Source organism: Heterocephalus glaber, unplaced genomic scaffold, assembly GCF_053883595.1.
Source record: "Heterocephalus glaber isolate CG9 unplaced genomic scaffold, H.glaber_assembly_v1.0 deba00001532, whole genome shotgun sequence".
In the NCBI taxonomy this organism is placed as follows: Eukaryota; Metazoa; Chordata; class Mammalia; order Rodentia; family Bathyergidae; genus Heterocephalus; species Heterocephalus glaber.
The window spans coordinates 15,230,551-15,246,219 of NW_028258330.1; the positions used below are offsets into that span (position 1 = coordinate 15,230,551).

The window sequence follows — 15,669 nt, forward strand, 5'->3', positions numbered from 1 at the left end:
GGAACATGGACTGGACTGATCCTGCCTTAAGAAGCTTGATAAAGACTTGTTTTTATAGTACAAAGGGATTCATGTTCAATAACATTTGGAGGTGAAGCCCAGGATTTAGGTGCTCTCATTGAGGAGTTTTCCCACAATTAGTTGGAAATTTCTCATGGTACTTTCTTAAGGCTTCCAGATCCTGACTTGTTCTTCCCCTTACTTGAGGGTTACCTGTTGATGTGGGGCAGTTCAAATATAGTTTTGTTTAAAATAGTGTTTTTAAAGAGACAATTTTAGATTTGATTGTCATGTCTGTTATACCTGCTCGATTCATTTATTTATAGTGGACTCTCTATTGATTCTGTGGCCCTTGTTCTGCATTAATGATATTTTCCTGTATTATGTTAACATTTAAAAATAGGAAACTCTTAATTATAATCATGCCATTTTGAAGACTTTTGACCAGCTGCTAATTATTTGTCCAAGAATATCTAATTATAGAAGCAAGGCCTGATTTCAAGGCCCTTTGGTAATAACTGTAACAGTCACTTTTCTTCCCTCCAGGTCTTGGTGGTAATATCAGAATGCTTCTATGTACCACTTCCAAGGAATTTATCTGAACATTCTGGTAAGTATAATAAGCTCATGTGGCACAGTAGTTTTGGAATTTTGTGGTGTTCTCTGATGTGGAATTCCCTGTTGTGCTTTTAGAGATACTGAATTTTGTCCCTGATTTACTATGTGACCAAACTGTTGCCACTATCAGATTCCTTAAAATATGTTCTTCAGGTAGATTAGGACAAGAATTCTTTTTTTTTCTTCTGTTTTAAAGTATATTTCTTATTGGTCATTATTTTTGTTCCTTTCAGTTTATACCCTTTATTAACCAATGGGTGGCTTTTCCTCAAATTGAACAAGAAGGGAGGAGGGAAACTCACATTTATTGACTCTCTATTGTGTGTCATGATCTCCCCTAAGTCCTTTAAGAGCAGTCTCTCCACATCCTTGCTCTGCTTCATCCTGACCTGGGACTTATTAGCCCTGGATTTGAATACCTTTATTCCTATTTTTGAGACTTTGTACAATGCAGTTTGGGGGTTTTATTTTTTTAAACTCATATTTATTTTTAGTTTTTGAAATTATTGAGATTTCCATAGATATATGATCCTTAGAATTCTAAAATGTTACAGAAACCTAATATAAAAAAATCTGAGAGTAAAAAATGAGATTTATTAGGTCATAATCAAAACTCCAGGGTATTCCAGCTTCAAGTGCAGCCCAAGTGATTATTAGGTTTCTGTTACCATGAGGCTCACTCAGAGGCTGCTACCAGTCCTAACTTACTTCTTAGTTTAACAAATCCTAAAGAAGGAGGAGTCTTCCTGAGGCCCCAATCCCCTGGAAAGTATTCTTGATTAGCTCAGCTCTCATCACTTTTCTGTGCCAGTCACTATAACCAATGGGTCTTTGACCCTTCTATAAGGTACAAAACGCAGAGCAGGAAGGAACTTTTGCCCTCCATGCACACATGCTCTACCAAAGTCAGCATGGGTAGTGAGGTCCCCAGAGAGGTTTGGAGAAGCCCTGAATGGGGTTTGGGTACCAACTAGAGACTTTGTTCTGTGTCGTACCAGGGCTTCTAGGTGGAGAAAACTGTCACTTGCCTTATTTTTTTCACTGCACAGCTGAACACAATTCAGTACTGAATTCCCATTGTTTAATCAGAGAGTGTTTCTATTCTCTCTGTAGAGCAAAATCAGAGATCAGAGGAGGCTCAGGGAGCTGAACATTTACAGGATGCAGAAGAGGAAAAAGATGATTCCAATGAAGAAGAAAATAAGGACAGCCTTTTAGATGATGAAGAGGAGAAAGAAGACCTTGGTGATGAGGATGAAGCAGAGGAGGAAGAGGAGATGGACAATGTGGCTGGTGGTGTGGATGAGGAGAGGAGTGATCCCAACAACCAGGGGCTTCTGACAGAGGCCAGTGTGGCCCAGGAGGAAGTTGAATCTGAGGAGACTAAAGGAGACACCACTGGAAAACCCTCCTCAGCTGACACAGAGGTAGCAGAAGACTCACTGAGACAGCGCAAGAGTCAGCATGCCAATAAGGGACTGTAGATTTTATGACACTTCCCTCTGGTCTGCAGTTTAAACCAAATCCTTAACTTTTCCCTGAATGAGCAAGCTTCTCTCTTAAAAGATGGCCAGTGGTCATATGGTTGCATGGCAGTAAGCTTCATGTATTCTGTCTAAGGACAATCTTTCAGACATGACAATCAGGAGACAGAAAACCAGTGGTGTTAGGATCTGTCTGGGGACTTGGGAAAGGAGCAAGTTAATTTACTTGGCTAGAGAGTCTTAACCAGAAGAGGCAACCCCTTCCCTCATTAGCGCTTTCTAGAGACAAGGCTGCGGGGCCCCCAAATGAAAGCAAAGCAGCCTTCACTCTGAGCATCTTCGAAGTGCAGCAGAGTGCTTCCTTTCTGTGTCGTAGGTATTTGTTTTTGTCAAAGTGTACAAACATCAGGCACCACTGTGCGTGGACACCACTTTAACTGTGAGGGCCCTGGATATAATTTTAGGAAAGAGCTTGGAAGTCACCCAAGCCCTTGAAATCTCCTTTGTTATGTTTTATTTCTTACCTGTATTTCTCCAAGTTCTTTACTATAGCCTCCAAAGTCTCACATTCTTCACAATTATTCCTTAGTGAGAGGACTCAGACAGCAACTGGGTCAACAGCCACCACGTTTATTCCAGCTTAAAGGTTTAGATAATCTGTAAGTAACCAAAGTCCATGAAGCTGACTGCCAAGCATCTCGAATGAAATGGGGTAACCTTCGGAGATTCGGGAGGAAGTAAGGATTTTACAGAACAGATTAAAAAAAGATTTTGGCCAACATGTGGTAGTTTTTTTTTTTTTCTTTCAAAAAATTTCTATAGCACTTTTTTTTTTTTAAAGCCAGAAGTGCTTTAAATTTTGCCAGTACAAGGTAGTCTTGTGAAGAAAACTTGAATGCTCTGTTGTTTTGTTTTTATCTCAAGGAGTTCCCTGGCTCTTGAAACACTTTAATAACTGCAAAACCATTTCTGGTTTTCCTTCAGTGATGTGCTTTTGGTGAAAAAATTAATGCAAGTCAATACTGGGAAGTGAAAGATTTGATTTTATTTCCATCTTCCTTAATCTTCTAGAGAATTGTATCTTTGTAAATCTCTCAGTATTGAATCTACTATAAGTACCCACGGAGCCAAATTTCTTTTACAAATCCATCCATCTACTTCTCTCATACCTGATTTATATGTTAGAATAAATTCATAAAGTTAGATTCCAAGCATATGAAAGATGCCTGAAGTCAATCCTATGCCCCTTGGGTCCAGACAGAAAAATGAGTACAGGTTTATGAAATTCAAGAAGTTTCTGTCATCATTAAAAAGGAACGTGTAATGTATTTCTATCTGGACACCCTGCGAATATGAGGCTCGTTCATGAGCAGGGTTCTGAAACTCTCTGCCCTTTGCTAAGCTGCTGCAAAGCTTGCACAATGGAGCTTCTTATTCTGACAATCAAAACTTAAGAGACTATGGTTATTTTTCATCTTTCCAACTCAGTTAACAATCTCATCCTCCAGCACAGTGAAGGTGAAGCTTAGGAGCTTCCAGGAATGTGCTCATAGATGGCACTGTGGTGGACTAGGAGAGCCTTGACATGTGCCCATTATCTGCCCTCATGTTCCTGCCCCCTACATCCTCACCCCAAGTGCCATATATAGGCTTTTCTAGATTAGAGCTGAGCTGCACTTGCCTCTCATCACTACAATTCTTTCTCTCACAACCAACTGAAAGTTTTAAAAGAATAATGAGTTCAAGTTTAGGGTTAGAGAATATACAAAGTTTTCGTAGTTTGGCTTTTTCATATAATGCCCCCATCCTCAAGGTTTTTTTAGTGGAATATTTGACTAGAGGAAAGTCGTGAAGAAATATAATCTACCTTGTTGCTTATGCACACAAGGCCAGTTTCCAGTTGTTTCCTAAATAATACCTAATTCTATAACAACAAAAACAAAAACGGATTTGCAGTACTTCACAAAGTTAGAAAGTGGGGACAGAACATCTTGGAGAAGACGATTCAGTAAAAGTTTAAGTATCTGTCCATGGGAACCATTTTTCCTTTAACATTCTGGCAAAAAGATTTTCCAGCAAATGGCCTAAGTATACATCTAATTTAATTTCTTTCCAATTGAAGCTTTTGTTTGTTTTCAATACTTAATGAGTATAAAACTAAATGAAAAAGGCAACCTAAAATAATTTAAATTTAAAATTCACTCAGCGTTTCAATAGGACATTGGGATTTTCCTGTTGATAATAAATTTAATCTAGGTGTCAAGTGCATGGAAACATGATTTTGCTTTAAAAAATAAACAGCCATGCTTCCTTCTATTGCACCATCAGTCATTTAATTATAGAATAGTATTTTATGTAAATTAAAATTGGATGAATGAAGTAAAAGTAATGATTGTGAAATGGGAGTATACAACGGTTTATGTGTGTGAGTAGTTGGAGCAGGGTGACATCATTGACGAGAAGTAATTCAGAAATTACCTTTTTATTGGTATCTTTTGTTATTGCTGTCTTGATAGATCTGCAGCCAAGCCAGTGTGCTTGGAGATCTCATACGGCAGCAAGGCGCATACAGTTCCTCTTCTTCCTTTCCCTTGGAGGTATTACCTTTGAATGGGTAAGGACAGGCCTATTCAGTTCATGGGTTGTGCACTGCATAGCTGCACTAACAGCCTTATCTTGTGAATACAATATCTGTCAGCCAAAAATAATCACTGGAGTAAAAAGTAAACAAGGGTGGCTAGATTGATTTTTTTACAGTCAAGAAAGCCACAGTTTGACTTTTTATGGCCAGAATTCCTTGTTGTTAGCTTTGATGTTGCTACATGATTTGAGTATATGTTAGTCTGCAAAGCTAATCCTGTAACATCTTTGGGGTAGATGATGCTATATAGGGCCAGGGATTTAGCTCAGTGGTGCTGCCGCCTGCCACACAAGCACAAGGTCCCAAGTACTATCCCCAGTACCAAAAAAAAAGGCTCTAAAAAATGCTATATAAAGGGAGTCTTACATAGACTTTATTAGTCCCACAGGTATGAAGCTGGTACAGTACATTGCTTTATAGGATGGGAAGCATTCAAGAGATAAAAAGGTTGAGAAGGGTAAACCTGAGATTTCAGCATGTGGTCTTTGAAGTGAAGTGAGAGAAAGAAAGGTACTTGTGGTTTTGCTGGTGTGCATCAGTAGATAGTCTGTCTTTCATCTCTGTGTTACAGAGTTTCTCTTGCCAATATTATAGATGTATGGTAGAACCATCCTGTCAGAAATACCAACATTTTGGAAAGTATTCATGTAAATCTTTTGTGCCAACAAAAAAGTTCCTTCTTATGTAGTATCTTTACCTCAGTCTTACATTTTGATCCTCTTGAGAAGCTTACAGCTTGTCTTGCAAAAGCCAAATAATGGGGTCATCAAGTCTGATGAAACCTGATGGGGCAGTTTTTTGAACAAAGTAAGAAGTTCCATTGATAGCTTCTGCTGGGGATGTGGCCTTCAGATGATGTATTCTCAGCCAAGTTTTATGCAGACTGTAACATTGTATATACGTTACTTGTACAACTTTGACATGTTTTTGTGTAATCGTTTGTTACCAGACAGCTTTTTCGTGAAAATGCAATTTTTATACTAAAGACATTGTTTATTTGTACTGTAATACATTATGTTTGTTATTTATATTTCTTGTAATAGTCTGGATTATTTAGCCCAGTGCATTTAATTATTTTTCTATGTATTCTTTGCTTCCTCAAATAGCATGTGCAGCAACTGAAATGAGAAATCAAGATACTGTTTTAAGCAAGACATTGCCTGAATTACAGATCATCTGATCACAGAATTGTACATAATTCTTGATCCCATATGGTTTCATTTTATTGTAAATTTCCATTTTCATCAAAACATAATGATAGTAATGACTAAGTAAAAAGAAAATGATGTATTGCTTTTCGTATAAGTATTTTCACAAAAACCATTTGCCTAGGCAGTTAAAATATTACTTTGTTAAAAAATATTTTTTCTCTGTGTTTATTTCCCATCTGTCCATTCATTCCCCTCTTCCCCAGCCCTCTCTGCTTAGTGAAACGTAAACCATATGCTCTTTAGCTGCTCAAGGACAAGTCCAAAGATCCATGGACTCCCCCTCATGAGGGCCTATTGTGTATAGAAACTTATTTCATGGACCTCTTGGGTCTCACACTCTGTGGAGGTCTGGAGGTGGCCAGGGCTCGAGTGGGTGGCAAATAATGGTGCTCCTTCTCCAAGACACTGTGGACAGACCTGGTCAGGACTCCGAAAACTTCATTCTACCTCTAACTCCTCTCTCCCCATTCCCACTACATCACAATAGCCATGGAAAACCACAGGTGTGTTTGGGCAACATATGCTTAGAGACTAATATAATGGGAATTTGACCTTTCTCTGGTAAAATAGTAGTGGAGGAAGTAGAAAAAGAAAGTTATTAAATTTGCATGCCACTAAGACCCTTGCCCGGAGTAACTAGTTCAGAATGCTTATTTGCCCATACGTTTGTTACCTGTATCTCAGTTTAGATGAACTTTGTTAACCATTTTTGGTGGAGATTCTTTTTTTTTTTTGGTACCAGGGATCGAACTCAGGACCTTGCGCTTTCGAGGCAGGCGTCGAAACCACTGAGCTAAATCCCCGGCCCAGGTGGAGATTCTTTGCTAAACCAGCAGAGTAGACTCTGGTCTTCAGTGGTGTTGGTTTTTTGTTTTGTTTTAAGAATGATGGGTGCACAACAATATGGCCGCGCTCAGGTGTGTGTAGGCGGGAACTCGGCGGCTTCCGGTAGTCTGGCCTGCAGTGGGAAGGGGAAGGAAGGTGGAAGGAACCTAGGTTCTGATCTCCGCAGTGGGGGTCGCTTCGGGAGAGTTTCTGAGGTAGGGGCTGGACTGTGCAGGGAACAAAGGCAGGAGCAGGTGTATGCGGGAGAGAGGTACAGTACTGGGGAAAGACCTGGGAGGCTGAGTGTGAAGGGCAGCATATGGTAGCTTTCTATCCCTGAAGGGGAGTGGGGCGGCTGCAGCTGAGCCAGGGTGGGGGACTTGGAGGGAAACTCCTATACCTGACTGGCCGGACCAGGGTTTGGGGCCGAGAGGAACTAGGAGAGCACAGTGTGGGCAGAGGCTCTATTACCAGTCCTAGAGAATGGGGAAAATCAGGGTGGGGAGGGAGGGAAGGGACTTGGTGAAAAATTTCCAACCTGAAGCCCCGGTTTGAGGAAACCCAAGGGGGTGAAATCTGGACATCATTCAAGGGGCAGCGGGAAGGAGAATGGGTTGCTGAGCGAGAACCTTTTTGGCCTCAGTCTACGAGTTGGGGTGACCATTCCAGGCAGGGTGTGGGTCTGCCATGTGTCAGGGCGAGCAGGAGCAGACACGCGAGGTGGTGCCCACAGGGGTGTCGGGGACATTGGAGTGCAGCCTGGGAGCTGGTGCTGGGATTGATTGTAAGAACCAACTCGGCAGCTGTGAGAGAAACTCAACTGAAAAAGACCGGAAATCACTGTAAGGGGTGGAGCCGGGGAGGAGACTTGGGCTTGGGGAAGGTTTGCCCTCTCTGCCCCCAATACTTAAGGGGCTTGAAAGGCATCTAGAACTGAGTCCTGGGAGAAAGTCCTGTTGGGCAGGGCTAGGTGTTGTGAACCCAAGGTGATTGGAAACCGAGCTGAAGGGTTGGGGCTGTACGGGAGGGGCTCTCTCTGAGGCCCCATCCTCTTCTAGAAGAAATTCTGAGGTTACCAACATGTCTTCCCTCTGGAGGATTTGATCCTCCATGGCCACAGCTAACACCATCATTGTGCTGGATGATGATGACAGAAATGATGCAGCTGCTCAGCCAAGGCCCTCTTCCCACCCCCACCCCCCAATCCGGCCTCATCCCCAGCAGAAGCCCCTGGCTCCTGTGGGCCTCCTGGGGCTGGAAGAAGGACTAGTTCAGGAGGCAAGAAATGCTACAAGTTGGAGAATGAGAAGCTTTTTGAAGAGTTCCTTGAACTGTGTAAGATGCAGACATCAAACCACCCCGAGGTGGTTCCATTCCTCTGTAAACTGCAACAGCATGCCCACCCTCTGTTTTCGGCCTCCGCAGAGTTCTGCAACATCCTCTCTCGTCCAGCAATCTAAGCTGTACATGTACATCAACAAGCTCTGTACTGTTCTCAAGGTCTCCTTGGCCAAGAAGAACTGAACCTAGCTCCTGCTGCCACTGCGTCCAGTGAGCCATCTGGGAGTAACCCTCCCACAAACCCCTCCTCAGACCCTGCAAATGCTGAAGCTGCTGTCTCTGAGGCTCCAAGGACCCATGGTTCTTGGCAGCAGATTCAGCACTTAGAGAAGCTCCTGGCGCTCTATGTGGCAGAGATCTGCAGAGGCTGCAGGAGAAGGAGCTGGATTTCTCAGAACTGGATGACCCTGACTCTGCATATCTGCAGGAGGCCCGATTGAAGAGGAAGCTGATCCACTTGTTTGGGTGTCTGTGTCAGCTCAAGGAGTCCTCTTCATTGACAGGGCGAGTCATCAAGCAGCACATCCCCTACCGAGGCACCTGCTACCTGGAGGTTAACAGGTGTTACCTGTTAGGGGCTCATCAACAAGCCAGGGCCTGATACCTTCCCTTACTGTGGAGATGTGCTTTGGGCCTTAGAGAAGGAAGCTGCTTGACACAGTCTCAGCCTTTCCTGACAACAGCTCCAGCTCACGGCCCAGGATGCCTTTCAAGTTGTGGGCATCAGGATACAGGAGCACCGCCACTTTGATCTCATCTACAACTTCGGCTGCCACCTCACAGATGACTGTAGGCTAGGTGTTGATCCTGCACTGTCAGATCCTGCATTAGCCCAGCACCTACAGGAAGTTTGGCCATGAGTTGGCTGGATGAAGTCATCTCCAAATATGCAGTGATGCAAGACAAAAGTAAGGAGATGGAGAGACAGAAGGGCCCGGGTCTCACAAAGCATCTTGTCCTGCTCTGCAGTCTCCCCCAAAGCCTCCTTGGATTCTGGTGAGGGCCCCAGTGGGATGGCATCTCAGGAGTGCTCGACTACCTCCAAGGCTGAGACCGATGTTGAGGAAAGTGATGAAGAAGAGGAAAAGGAGGATGAGGATGCCACTGATTCTGAAGACAAGGAGGATCTAGAACAGCTACAGAAAGGTCAGGGGCATGAGGAAGAGGAAGATGAGGAGAGTGCAGATAAGGATGGAGACAAGAGCCCCAAGTTGCCAGCACAGGTCTCCACTGAAAAGAACCAGGAAGCTGTCAAAAGAATCTGCAGGGCTTCAGGCGAGCTACAAAACAAGACTCACAGTGTCACAAGCTTTGGAGTGGGAAGAACCCCTGATCCACTCGAGCATAGATGCTGAGAGCAGCGGAGAGCAGCTTGAAGAGCTTCCCCTGGAGGGAGAGAGCCCTGCATCTCAGCTCTTTGAGCTGGAGATTGAATCCTTGCCCGTGGACACTACCCCTTCTGAGGAAAGCGACATTTCCTGGAAGCAGCTGGAGGATCCTCTTAACTGAAGTAGTGGAGAATGGAGCAGCCATGGTCACCTCCACATCCTTCCATGGAGGTGTCTCTCCTCACACATGGAGAGATCCTAGTCCCCCCCCTGCAAGAAGTCTCGGAAGGAGAAGCAGCAAGTGGATTGGGACAGTTAGGAAACAGCATTTTGGAAAGGCAGAGGGCGACGCCCAAGAAGAACGTGAAGATCTGCACACTGTCTAGCCCACCATCCCCCCTGGAGTTCCCAGCCCCGGTTGCTGATTTCCTCTCCAAGAGTGGACTCCCCCAGCCACGGCCTGGTGACCAGCTGCCCTCACCCTGCTCCAGCTCGGTTGTCCTGTGTCCCCCAGTGCCCTCCCCGGCCCAGTACCTACAAGATGAGTGTGGCCACGCAGTGCAACCAGGGGGAGATCATCATGATGTTGGACAGACTCTGATTAGCTGCCTCCTCCATTTCCTGCCTCCGGAATGCATTTGGAGGGTGGTGGGAAGCAAAGGCTCTGGAAGGGATGGACTTGCTAATCCCTTCTTGGTGGTGTTTCTTTTAAAAATTCAGAAACTTAAGTTTTACACAGGAACATTAATAAACACTGATATTCTTTTCTTACTGTTAAAAAAAAGAATGATGGGTGCACAGTTTCTAATTAATGAGCTCCCCCCCCCCCATTCTTCCATTTCACTATCTGTGATAGGCAATCCATAGTTTGTAGGCTCCATAAATACTCCTGAATGGATTCTGGTTACTATACATAAGATTTAATCATATTAAACATTACCCTTTGGAAAGACTTATGCCATCAGAATGCATTGTGTTCTGGTAGAGTGGTAGCCCCTTCTTAAAAATAACTTTTTATGTAGTTACTTGGTTAGAGACCATAAGATAGAGCCAGAGAATCTTTATCCTCCAAAAGGACAAACTGCTAGGTTTATAAAATCACAAATTTGGGATTGCCTTTCAAACTCTAGCTTTCTAAGGGAATTCCAAGCAGAAGTCCTATTCTAACAAATAGCATTAAAAATTAGGTTATAGGTTAACCATCCACTTTTACTTATTTTGACTAATAACAGCACATTCTAATACTTTTCATTTCTTTGGTCACTCCATAGATGACAATTAACTGTGGACAAAGCCATATGATTATAATAGTGGCATCAAATCATTTGGCCTTTCTCCACACTCTTTGTTCTACCTAGTCTGGAAGAGTAGAAATTATCTTCTTCTAACAGAGCTAATTGTATTTTTTGTTGTTGTTGTTATTTTTTTTAAATTTTATTGGTACATTTTAGGTATACAATATAATGACATTCATCATTGGAAATTTGTACCTTTATATAATCTCTCTTGGTTCCTATATTTTTCCCCATTCCCCTGCCCTCCCTTCAACTCCTCCACCTCTCTCTTTTAATTAGAATTTGTTTCCATTTTTTCATTTGCTCATTTTAATTCCATTCCCTTCTTTCCTTTTCCCTCCCCCTCCCCCTTCCCCTTTCCCTTTGCCCCTTTTCTTCCTATTTCACATTATTTATTATACCTTTTAGTCCTTATTTACACTTTCAGTTTCTCACACCAGAGAAACTATTTGGTATTTACACATGTGTGTCCTATTTATTTCACTTAAGAGTATCACCTCAATATGCATTCATTTAGCTATAAATGTCTCTAATTTCTCTTTACGGCTGAGTAGTACTCCATTTTATTAAAAAACCACATTTTCTTTATCCAGTCTCCAGTTGATGGGCATTTGGGCTGTTTCCAAGTTTTAGCTATCACAAACTATGTTGCTATGAACATGGATGCACATATATCACTGTGGTATGATTCTTTTAATTCTTTGGGGAAATACCCAGCAGGGGAATAGCTGAGTCAAATGGGACTTCCAGTCCTACTTCTTTGAGGTATCTCTATACTGATTTCTACAGTGATTGCACCAGTCTACACTCCCACCAGCAGTGGAGCAGGGTTCCTTTTTCCCCACCGCCCCGCCAGCATTTGTTATTGGTAGATTTTATGATAGGAGCCATTCTTTCTGGAGTGAGGTGGAACCTCAGTGTTATTTTCATTTGCATCTAAAAAAAGTCAGAACTCCCAAATTTAAAGACCTAATCCAAAAATGGGTATCTGAAATGAACAGACATTTCTCAGACAAAGAAGTAGAAATAGCTAATTGTATTTTTTCTTTCTTTCTTTTTTTTTTTTTTTGGTACCAGTGATGGAACTCGAGTCCTTGCACTTGTGAGGCAGGCACCGGAACCACTGAGCTAAATCCCCAGCCCTAAATTTTTTTCTCTCTCTCTCTTTTTTTTTTCTAATTGAATTTTTTAAATGCCATAAGGTAGGGTGATTTCCTGTGCTTTTAAACACACAATATTTGATACAACAATAGTATTGACATTTGTTTAAAAACTGCAGGTCTGCTCTTACACTGTAGCAGAAAGATAAGCCCTTTGTCCTATGATTCAAACACACACCTACTGGTAGTTTCAAGTAATGACCTTAAGAAACCAGTCTGACTATTCTTAAACTGGGAGAAATATCTTATTTGTAAAATGCAAACAAAGTGGTGATTTAAGGTCTAGCCCAAATCAGGAGAGATCTTTCTGCGTATTATATCAAAATGTTTTTTTGATCAAAGGAATTTTTAAATTGGTGGTTTTTAATGGGCTAAGGATGTGCTAAGGAGAGTTCAATCTTCAGCATTTCCAAAAACTTACTTGATAATATGATGTAATAGAAAATTTGAAATATTCCCACTACAAAAGCCAGAAATCTGACTAAAATATAACTGATCTTTTAAAGGCAGAGCTGAGCTCAAAATAATGTTAAGATAAATTCACAGAAACTGAAAGCTATAAAGTAAATAAACATGAGCTGGTACTAGGGCTCATGGTGGTAGTGGTGGTGGGGTGGGTAGAAGGCTGCTGCTCCAGAAAACCACAGAGTATATCATCCCATCTAGGTACAGGATAGAAAGCTTTGGATGTCTTAAGGTGAGAAATTGAAACATGACAAAATTTCCATCTAAATCCTTGGTGAAACAAAAACATGAAAACTACAAGAAAGTTACCTTTTTTATTTAGTCTATGTGTTGAAAAACTCTAGTAGACTTCTTTAAGGAATCAGTCATGAGTCAGAACCTAATAAAACCAGGAGTTTAAATTTTTTCTATTTTCATAGCCTCAAAACCAAAAAGTTTCTATAGAATGGGTAATGGGGGTAACAGTTGAGGAGGATATACTGGTAAAAGCAAGCAAAACTTCTGTTAGGGCTGGGGATTTAGCTCAGTGGTTCTGCCGCCTGCCTCGCAAGTGCAAGGAACCAAGTTCGATCCCCGGTACCAAAAAAACCCAAAAAACAAAAAACTTCTGTTGAACTCTGCCAGCCAGGCTTAAGGATTCCCATAGATAAAGCTCCATTTAAGATGAGCTTACAATCCAAAATTGCAAATTGTACAAGGAAGCTATTCATCAGAACAGTAGGGTTAGACTTACCTAAATCCTTTAGATAAAATTGTTAAATAGAAACTTTAACAATAAAAATTAAAAACTTGAATGTAAACAATAGTCATTTCCCTCTAAAAATCAGGTATTTGAGATTCATCCATCCTACATATATTATTCAATCGTTTTTCAAGTGTGTATATTCACGTGAACTATTTCACTAAAGGAATATACCACACTTTGTTTATCCATTCTACTATTGTCAGGCACATAGAGAATTTCTGCTTAGCTGGTCCTTTGAACATTTTGATGAGACATTCCCTGGATTATTTTACTTGTAGTCTTTAGAGAAATGCTACAATGTTAGAAACATTTTTGTTACAATTTTCCAGAAAGAAACATATATTAGATATTTGAGAAGATAATTCCGTGGGATAGGTCTTCCTGCTGAATCCTAGCTCCACCACTTGCCAGTGATGTGAATTTGAGCAAGTTACCTAAGTTCTCTGGTCCTTGTTTTTACAATGAGAATAATAGAGATTTCCACATTCATTAATAAAGATCTCAAGAATTGTAATCAATGCTTTCAATGAGGACAACTAGCTTATATACAACATGACATCACAGGTTACAAGATACTGTATCAGGCCAAGAGCTAAGAGTAATCTTGGTGTTTTTTGTAGGAGGGATGAGAGGAGGTTGAGAAGCTGAGTGATGCTTTTGAGAACCTTTTCTGGTTGAGGAGACAGGGCTTAATTAAGGATGTGTTTGTGAAGCCCCTTGTTTGGTTTGAGTCTCAGAAGCAACCTAAAATTAGGAAAAAAGATGTACCAGAAGTAAATAGACTCAAGAAGAGATAAAAGCTCAACCTTTAACTCTGAAATCAGAATTAAATGATTGTGTAAATCCTGAAAAGAGATGAAGATTGTGTGAGGTTGACTTGAGATGTTAACCCTCCACTGCCATGATATATTCTAATAAAATCATGAGGCTCATATAGCCCTATATTTGTGTATTATGTTTTCAAAGAACGTCATAGTCTTGCAATCAAAAGTAAAACCATTTTTATATATTTCTTTCAATCTCTGTCTCTTTTAGTCCACAAAGCTATTCCTTCAATATATCCCATCCATTTATTTTTTACTCTGTCTCTAAAAATTATTTGCTGTCCCCAAAGTATGAGCACTAATTGTTTTCTTTTCTCCAAGCATTTTCCTCTTACCTACTGCCTTTTCATCTTTACTCTTTCTGTAGAAAGATCTGATCTCCACAGGTCCTTTCTTAGATAGTTATACTATCTCTGCTTATAAGGTTCTTCTCACTGAACAATTAAACAATGGAGCTCCGGGAAAGTAGTAAATACAAAATATCATGGCCAGAATTTGCTTTGATTGGGAGAGGAGGTGAACAGGAGGCAACAATTACATACTTGTTCAAAGGAATTGTGCCTGTGGATCTATTACACTTTCATGTACAGACGCACAGCTTCTCTAGTTTATGCTGGGCAGATGAGAATTCCTACCAGCCACCTGTCACAGAATGAACTGTTAGGTTCAGCAGCCTCTGCCAAAATTTATCATTGAACTCTTCACAAATATTGAGGGCGGAGAATGTGAGAACTTCCAGATGGGCATTATGTCAGATTTAGGACTTGAATGTACTCTCCAGCTTCTCTCCCCTTCTGGAGAAACTGTACTGTTCTTCAGTCCCCATTTCCCATGTAAGAAAAGATGATGCAGCAGTTAAACACCCTCATGGAGAAGAGTACCAATAGAAACTCCTCCAAAACATAAAAAGCTATTGGTGATTTCCAGTCCTCCAAGTTAGGTGAGCAGGCTGGAGGTGATCCTCACATGGACTCAGCCACTCTGGGTCTGTCCAAATCTCTCATAACAGGAAACTTTGTATTGGAACCATATTGGTCCTCATTCCCAGGAAGAACTGTCTGTGGAGTCTCTGATGGTGGTTAGACCCTGTTTATGCTTACCAAGGAGGACTTCAATAAGATGGAGTTTCCTTGCTATCACAGCCAGTTTTGTTCATCTTTTTTGTTGTTGTTGTTAAATTCTTTTATTGGTACATTGTAGGTATACAACACAATTACATTTCTCATTGGGAATTGTACCTTTACAATAATGCATCTTGGTTCTTATTTTTTCCCCATTCCTAGCCCTCCCTTCACCCCCTCCACCCTTCCCTATTTACAAAGACTGTTTCCATTTTTTTCCATTTCTCATCATTTTTCCTTTCCCTTCTTTCCTTTCCCCTGACCCTCCCACTACCCCTACCCCTTTGGACCTTTTCTTCCTATTTTACATTATTAATTATTCATTCTAATCATCGGTACATTTTAGGTATACAATATAATGACATTCATCATTGGAAATTTGCACCTTTACATCATCTCTCTTGGTTCTTATTTTTCACCCTTGCCCAGCCCTCCCTTCAACCCCTCCATTCCTCCCTATTTACAAAGATTTTGTTCCTATTTTTCCATTTTCTCATATTAATTCCATTCCCTTCTTTCCTTTCCCCTACCCCTCCCACTTCCTTCCCCTTTGCCCCTTTTCTTCCTATTTCACATTTGCTATTATACATTTTAGTCCTTATTTGCACTTT

At 41.3% G+C, this 15,669-nt stretch overlaps 1 protein-coding gene and 1 pseudogene across 1 annotated transcript in view; both read left to right on the plus strand.

The window, feature by feature from the left end:
• The window catches only part of Tmx4 (thioredoxin related transmembrane protein 4), a 48,825-nt gene extending 42,720 nt beyond the window's left edge, over window positions 1–6,105 (plus strand). Inside the window, exons 7-8 of the mRNA XM_004840808.3 lie at window positions 547–610; window positions 1,732–6,105. Of these exons, the coding sequence (XP_004840865.1) occupies window positions 547–610; window positions 1,732–2,102 (435 nt within the window). The 3' untranslated portion in view covers window positions 2,103–6,105. The remainder of the gene's footprint in view (window positions 1–546; window positions 611–1,731) is intronic.
• Window positions 6,106–7,756: 1,651 nt separating this feature from the next.
• On the plus strand, window positions 7,757–10,185 carry LOC101724732 (death domain-associated protein 6 pseudogene; annotated as a pseudogene).
• The last annotated feature ends 5,484 nt before the right edge of the window (window positions 10,186–15,669 follow it).